The following is an 8,509-nucleotide window of genomic DNA, read 5'->3' as shown; positions in this document are numbered from 1 at the left end:
TCCTATACTTTGCGGTTCTATACACAGGAATTGTGTGCACATTTAACCCTGGTATATATCATCTTCCATTGTGCCATAGAGATTCATTATTGTACAAAAACTACAACCAGAAAAACACAAAAATGAGCCACATGTGACATGTTGCTTCATTACTAACACACACACTTTATTTTGACTCAATCCATCCTGCTGCCCTAAATATTCCCTGAGCACCAAATGTGGATTAATTAGCTGCTGAAAACAGTTTCCAAAAATCCACTAATTCCTCCTTTTTAAGTAATGTTTGGTAAAATACTACATATTCAGAATATATTCAGATTCAATTGGTCATGGCAATGATGACAATACAAAGAATGTAGAATAGCCTTGTGAAATGTGGATCCAATCTTTGTACACCCATTTTTGCTGTCTTGTTAAAAAAATGCAATGGGTTTATAAAATAAATGATGATCATGTAATCATGAGACACACTTTCTAGAAGTCACTGGGTGCCTGTATGTGAATGCAAGCTCTCTCTGGACAGATGCCAGACTGTCATGCACCTCTGCCCACTTATTGTTCACAGCCAGCACTTTCTCATTCCCATGTGTTCAAATACTAGAGACAGATTGGTGAGTGGCTGTGTTCGCTTTAAACATTATTTAACCAGGATCATTTTGAATCTCATTTGCAAGAGGGTCCTGGCTAAAATGACGGCGTAAAAGTATCTCACAAGCGCCACATAAATACACAAATGACACACCTAAAAAAACAAAACAGCAAATGACATAAACCAAAGTATTGTGAGTCCATGTCAGGACAAGTACATTCAGTGAAAGGCTGCTTTCACCAAAACATGTGTAGGTTTAAGGAAGGTCGTACCTAATTTATAGATATAAAACACTGTATGATAAAAAAAAATGTAAAAGACAGTTTGTCTTTCTTAGAAAAATACAGGTATTTATAACTTAAACCTATTTTTTTTACAGTAACAATAAGATACACAACACAACCACAAGTCACAATTCAGAGATTTCTCTGAACAACTTTAAATATAGTTTGTCAATCGCACTCAATAAGAGTCAGGCAGAAGTATACATAATGGTGTCATCTGCATAAAAAATACATTTTGTATTACGAAAAAGGTTAATATTATAAATTGCAAATAAAAATAGGACACAATATGGACCATTTGTATATTAAAAACAATACTGTAGTAATGGCGTAAGTCCGGTGACCTAGCATAAAGAGTGTCAAAGTCCGTGAATGGATGGGACAAAAAACACTGCCCACTGTCAACATTGATTTATTTTAAGTTCCGTATGTAAACCTAAAGCTAACAATGTTGGTTGCTTTGAACACAGAAGTTTATTTGGAAAAGACAGTGTATACATGTAATGAGCTGACACTGACACTGGCACTGGCACTAAACTGATGCCAGAGGGGTATACAGAGCATCATAGTTACAGGCATAGGGCCACTGAACAAGCTATCATATTTGACACGTTGGTAGTGAGAGTATGTTGTCACAGCAGCATAGCACCAATCTTGTGATAGCAGCCCACACATGGTATTTATTCAGTTTGCCCCAGCACTGCCCTGGGTACTGTGGAAAACTGATAGATGCTAGGATACAGTGCCATGCAGGGAAATGTGAAAAGGTTTTTAGTGAATGTGTGTTAAAAGCTAGTCATGATCATTAAACAGCAGTTAACCTCAAAACGTCAAACCGTCACCGGGCAGCCGGGTGAGGTCGCCTTGTGAGGGATGCCCCACAGCGGGGGATAAATGGCCCAAGTCACCCCTGGTTTGCATTTTAAGCAGAGACAGAGGATGTGTGTGTGTGTGTGTGTGTGTGTGTGTCGGTGTGTGAGTGACATACAATTGTATCAAGGCCAAAGGACACAAGAACAATCTGACGGATATATGCACAAATTAAAATATTTTCATTTGTCTCACCATATTATTTGTCCACATATCTATATCACTTGTGTTGTGATCAGAACCAATTAAAACCATGTCTCTTTTGTGGAGCAAAGTTTAGGGTGATTTAACAGCAGATGGTGCAACACAGCTAATAAACCATGATAGCTTCCTTTGTTTTGTACTGTCCATCTGCAGGTGTCCCCACTCAACATTAAATAATATGAGGAGGGTGAGGGTAGCTCAGTGGTTAGACTATTGTTCCTTAACCACAAGGTTTACAGTTTTGATTCCAGGTGATAATTGTCCGAATGTCGACAACCCCAAAAAACTAATGGGACATAATTGAGCATAGAAATGTCATCATAGACTTCCATCACAAATTTATAGGAATAGGCACCTAAAGAAAAAACAATGTTTATGTTTAAAGTAGAACAACTTGACAACTTGAACAACACTGCAGAGCTGCTTCTCACTTCTCTGTAGCATGTTGACTGGCTCAATGCCCCCAACGATTCCCTGTTCTCCTTAAAAACAAATGTCTCTAGGGCAGGGAGGGAAGGAGTGGAAGATTAACAGTCAGCACTCAACATAGTTTGCTATTGGTCAACAGTCCAAATTCACAAAGTTGATCTCAATGGGAAAGATTTTGGTGTTACCCATTTCTTTTAATTAAATATGTTTCCTTTCAAAATGCAAATAATTATTTAATTGAACAGTAAAATCAAGACTTATCAAATGCATTTAACATTAATGTTGTGTTAATATAAAGTACTGTTCAAGAATTTACCCAAATAAATTGATTTTAAAGGGGTACACCACCTGATCTTGATTATGGGGAGTATGATGTAATTTGTGAAAACAACTGTATCATATAATCTGTGGCTTTGGAGGAGCTTTGTAAAGTCTGAAAGAGAGAAACATTTCAACTAATCTATGTCAAAAAGCCTGCATTTGAAAGATGTAGCTCTAATGAAAACACCCAGTTGCAGTATGGGAGGTGTAGGATCCAGTATTATCTGAGCTTTACCTAGGGACTACAAGTCAGGATATCTTGGCCTCTTTCATTCCATTTTACACATCTATATTTAATCTGTCTCATTTACAGTAAGTACCATTAATTAAAGGAAACACAAAATCAAGTTTTAAGATTAAGAAGAGAGGACTATGAATCTGGCAATAATTCACTGCCAGCTTTCAGTAGTTTTTCTACTTTTTATGCACAAACTAATGGCACAAAACAGGAAATTGTGGATAATTTTCCTGCCTACCTCCATGCACTAACTGTAGCTTCGGGTGCTCTTTAACTTTACACCACTGGAACAATGAGGTGCATACTACACAGCATGGGCTCTCAAACAAAAGTCAGCTGGATTTATAACAGACTCACAGGACTCCTGCTACTGCCCCCCACATCCCACAACCCCCATTCATCAACCTCCTCTCCCAGATGCACATATACACTCTTCCCTTCAACATTCCCCATTCAGAGACATAAGTCTCCATTTCACAGCAAAGCGGCTTTGTTTTCACAGTAAACTCAGAGGCCCTCTTCCTCCACACCGGTGACCTCAACAACTTTCCCTACTTCCCCATCACAATCTGAGAGTTATTAGCATGTAGACAAGCGTTGTTGTTTTTAATGTAGCTGCAGACCTTTAGTGCAGGAACTAGTCTCTTCTTTCTAGCCTTCGGTTGTGTTGTTAGTGCAGGGTGCCAGATGTGTGGAAATATACAGATGACAAAGTTCAAAGACATTGTTTATGTCATCAACAAATTGTGTGAACTTGAAAATGTATGGCCAGTGCCTGTTGGAAAACCTTATGTTGCGCTCTATCAAATCAAATTAAGCAGACAAAACATATACTGTCAAAAGTATTGCACTCGTTAGGAGGTATGCATGTTAAGAATGTGCTGGTCTAAGTCACAAAGGGAGACAGAGGAGTTCTAGCCCAGATTGAAGCCCAGATTGAAGAAACAGAAGATAATTGATTTATTTCTGGAATTTCTGCATGTGTTCAAGTTATTATTCAGTCCCATTTTAAGTTATTGAAGACAAGAAAACCTTTTGTGCCACAAGTTGATGTATATGAATGTGTCTGTGTGTGTGTATGTATGTGCGGGTAAATGGCAGAGTACCAAACTATGTCAGTGAACGGGGCTTATGAAAACCATATGACATGCTCTGAAAAAAAAGAAATGCACAGTTCTCTGCCCCCCCCCCCCCCCCCCCCCCCCCCCGCACCGCCCGCCTGCCCCCCATTCTGACACACACACACATCCACAAAGTTCCCCCTTCCAAAAACATACAGTCCTCAGCTCCCTCCCTCCCCTTCTGCCCACACCCTTCTTGGTATACCCTCCCTCCCCTTGTCTCCCCTCCTTCCCTGCTCTCTGAAACAATCTGCATGCACTCAACTCCAACACAGATCTGTTTCAGCAAGGCAGAGTAAAGAGCACAGACAGACAGAGAAAAGGGGTTCAAATGAAGAGAGAAAAGTTCAGATAGACAACAAAAGTGGGCCAAAAGAGAAAGCCACAGCTAAAAGAAATATTGAAACCGAGGAGTCAGAGCAAGAGACAGAGGAAGAGTGAAGAGATATATTCAGTTCTAAAAAAAAAATGTGCTCTCTGGTGAGCAGTGCTGCTGCACTTCTCTTGGCTTCCCTGTTGGCTTTGCTCTTTGGACTTTCTTCGGTCCTGGCTCAGGATTTAAGAGAGAGGGATGCACTATGCAATGCGGATGGCTGCTTTGTGGTCTACTTCCAAGGTAAGACCTTCCTGGACTCGTGGAGGGCCTGCAAGGACAAAGGTGGCAACCTAGCAACCATTAAACGCAGGGAAGATGCCGCCACTATTGCCACTCTCTTTTCCAATCTGGACTTGCGCACCAGTGTCCGGGTTTGGATTGGCCTGCAGCGCCAACCTCGCCAGTGTTCCAACACACGTCCATTGCGGGGTTTCTCTTGGACTACTGGTGACCAGGACACCGAGTATACCAACTGGCAGAAAGAGGACTCCCCTAGTATGTGTTCAGTGCCACGCTGTGTGGTTATGGGCTACAGCACTCAGGAGCAGAATGATAACTTCAAATGGCTGGATGGTTCCTGCTCAGTTTCTGTAGATGGGTATCTATGCCATTATGCCTATAAAGGAATGTGTCCAGCCTTGTGGAGTGAAGGGGCAGGCAATGCCCTCTACACTACACCATTTAACCTTCTAAGTACACTGTTGACCCATTTACCCTTTGGATCTGTTGCTGCCCTTCCCTGCCCTGCAGGCACCAAGGACGAACAGTCGGTTTTGTGTGTGCTAAAGGACGATGGCTCAGTGGCGTGGTCAAGAGATTCCCCCCTCTGCTCCGATCCCCCTACATCAAAAAACTGGTGTGATCAGAATAATGGCGGATGTGAGCACTTTTGCAGGCCGGCTGGCGCTCACATTGACTGTGAGTGTGCTGATGGGTATCAACTAGGAGAGAATGGGAAAAACTGTGAGTTGTCTGACGTTTGTCAAAGGGCCAACTGCGAATTTGAGTGCCTGCCCCTCTCAGGTGGGTACCGTTGTGCCTGCCCTGAAGGATACATGCTTGCACCAGATGAACGTGGCTGTCTGGATGTAGACGAGTGCCTCCAGAGTCCCTGTGAGCAGCTTTGTGTGAATGCTCCAGGGACATTTGAATGTCGATGTCGGGAGGGTTACCATCCGGATGATGAGGGTGATTGTGAGGATATAGATGAGTGTGTAAATGACCCATGTGAACACGCCTGTGAGAACACTCAAGGCTCTCATATCTGCCACTGCCATCTGGGTTTTTCCCCAGTGCCTGAGGACCCTAGCCAATGCCAAGACACCGACGAGTGCCAGATCCCCGGAACCTGCGAGAAGATGTGTGTGAATTATGAAGGGGGATTTGAGTGCTACTGTGAGGAAGGCTATGAACTCATGTCTGATCACTATTCATGTCGCAAGAGAGGGGAAGGAGATGACCAATCTGCTGTCACCCCTCCTTTTGCTTGGGTCACCCACCAGCCTGGACGTGTTTGGGACCCTGTGGACTATAACTGGAACCCACAGCAGAGCCACACTGACTGGCTGACTGACCCACCCAGAGTTTTGGATCCTGACGTCATTTGGGTCACTAGTGCCCCTCAGGAGGAGCTGCCCTTTGATTCAGCACTGGACCCTCTGACACAAGAGGCTGAGAAATATGAGGAAGACATTGAAAATGCAGGAGCTGACTGGTTGCATTGGGGGCATAGATCTGAGTCTGACCTGGAAGTTTTACCCACCACCATCTACACCACGTCTCCACCCACCACCATCTACACCACGTCTCCACCCACCACCAGCTACAGCACTATCCCGGACTGGTACGAAGATGACGACGAGGATGAGGAGGAGACTACCACAGCTTTCCCCTTCCTTTCCTCTTCGACAGTCTCTGAGGGAGCTTGGAATTGGTGGGCGGGGTCCACCACTTCAATCCAGAAACCAGGAAATCCAGAGGATTCAGTCATAGACCTCAACATGCCTACAGATTCCAGCTATCCCACCGAAGCAGAAAAAGAACACTACACCCTTAGGGAAAACTCTCAGTTTCCAAAGGAGGAGTTAGGGGAAGAGGAAAATGACTTTGTGAATGTCACACACCAAGACCCAGCTTTTCCCACACAGCCTACTCCTTCTCAGCCATCCCCGAGCGAGGGTAGAGAGATCAATGACATCCCGGATTTTGTCCAGGAAGACAGGGGGCAGAGCAGCACTTGGCTTCTGGTGGGCCTCCTTGTGCCCATCTGCATCTTCATTGTAGTAATGGTGGCACTGGGCATTGTCTACTGCACTCGCTGTGCTGTTCATTCTCGCAACAAGAATGCCACTGACTGCTACCACTGGATCTCTGGGGCTCATGATAAACAGGGAGCTCCTAACCCCTCAGCAGGGGTCAAGACCCATGTTTAAACAGAGAGGAGAGAAACTGACATTTACATAAACAGACCCTGCTTCAGAGGTAAGCAGGAGTGAATAATGGACCTGGTAAGGGGCACATTAAATGTTTTTTCCTCTCTGACTGTGGAACTGCGCACTCTTTGAACACGTGGACACTGTAAACAAAGTATCAATTGATAGAAGGGACATTGATAACCACTGTCATATTTGGGGATGGGGTTGCTATGTGGTATAAACTGCTTTGATATTTCTTACACTGACCACACAAAACAAGATCTGATTGCTTCATAATTGCACTAGGCTACATTATTATGAACTATTAGTGTCTTCATTTGTAGTCTGCTAAAATCACAGAGTAATGTATATAGTCATTTATTCCTTTCAACATTTAACAGCTGCAGCCAGATCCAATTTATGGCAAAACCATTCTGCTTTATTGCGGTAGCAAAACTTTACTATGAGGTTTCTTCCATGCAACATCTTCAGGCTCAGTTCATTTCAATTGCATATCACTGAATATAACTGCTACTATCAACTGTGTCAAAGGGGGTTTAGATGCCTCACATCAGCAGTGGGTGAAAGAAGACTATTAGCAAATATCCCCTCAAGAGTAAAGACATTCTGCAGTCACACGATAGTGCTGGGAAAGCAGTCACTGTGTTGAATGTTTGATAAGAGACCAAAACCTTATTTGTATATAGTGGTTTTTTTTGTATTTATGTTTGTTTTATACTTGTCACCTGCCGCTTTATTAAGAAAATGTAAAACAAATTAATAATTCTATGACATTTTTTAATGGACGCCATAAAACTGGTTATATGGAATGTCTGTCTACACATGGGAGTGTTTTTCCCCCACTCGTGTCCAGTTTAAGAGCACTTCTCTTCCTTTTTTAAAAAAAGAGGTGAGCAAGCAGATGTTCACGGGGAACACTGTAGGGGCTGGTGGTTGACATTAGCCTTGCTCATGACATGGCCATCGGTCACCCTTCGTAACCCTGACGGATTAGTACAGCCTCTGAGGTTTTGTCTTTACCAGCCCTGAAATGTTGCATGGCCGTGTTGGATCACATCCAGCTGTATGACACTGCAGTCAGTGCAACACCTTGCAGTTGCGTGTGCAACATCAGATTTTTTACAATTTAAAACGACAATCATATCTCAGATTCCAAAATTATTAATAACATGAAGGAAGAAAGGGACATTGAATTCTTTGGTGAAGTGCTCATTGGATATTAGGGTGTATGAATCTTATAGATCAAAGAAAAAACAAATAAAGAAAACAAGGCACTTGCAAGTTAAATCACCTTTAGTGTAATGGGTAAATTACAATTTAATGCATGATGAAACAAAGTGGCATTCCAAAATGTACACAAGAACCATTTGTCTTTGTTTTATTGATAGACTGGGAAATATGAGAAACGTCTGATGTCTTTTTTCTGTTACGTGTTAAAAAATTATGAATTAAAAACTATGACAAGAGTTCAGCATCAAAGTGTATTAATAACCTTGGAAATAGTAGTTTGGCAAAACATTTCTGAACCTGTGGTTTAGGTAGTAGCTTTTTACATCGCTCAGTCTTCATCTGGGCATGGTGGTAGTTCAGATGCTGTCGGCCAGAGACCGGGAACATCCGCTCAAGAACACTGAAATGCCTT

At 42.6% G+C, this 8,509-nt stretch overlaps 1 protein-coding gene across 1 annotated transcript; it reads left to right on the top strand.

Moving 5' to 3' along the window:
• The first annotated feature begins 4,524 nt into the window (after window positions 1-4,524).
• cd248a (CD248 molecule, endosialin a) lies at window positions 4,525-8,287 on the top strand. The gene is made up of 2 exons (XM_034557310.1): window positions 4,525-5,620; window positions 5,726-8,287. Exons 1-2 carry the CDS (start codon window positions 4,525-4,527, stop codon window positions 6,862-6,864), a joined length of 2,235 nt encoding a protein of 744 aa, XP_034413201.1. The 3' UTR covers window positions 6,865-8,287.
• Window positions 8,288-8,509: the final 222 nt, after the last annotated feature.

Source organism: Cyclopterus lumpus, chromosome 18, assembly GCF_009769545.1.
Source record: "Cyclopterus lumpus isolate fCycLum1 chromosome 18, fCycLum1.pri, whole genome shotgun sequence".
In the NCBI taxonomy this organism is placed as follows: domain Eukaryota; kingdom Metazoa; phylum Chordata; class Actinopteri; order Perciformes; family Cyclopteridae; genus Cyclopterus; species Cyclopterus lumpus.
The sequence above is the reverse complement of the archived record's forward strand: the minus strand, read 5'-3'. Positions and strand labels throughout refer to the sequence as shown.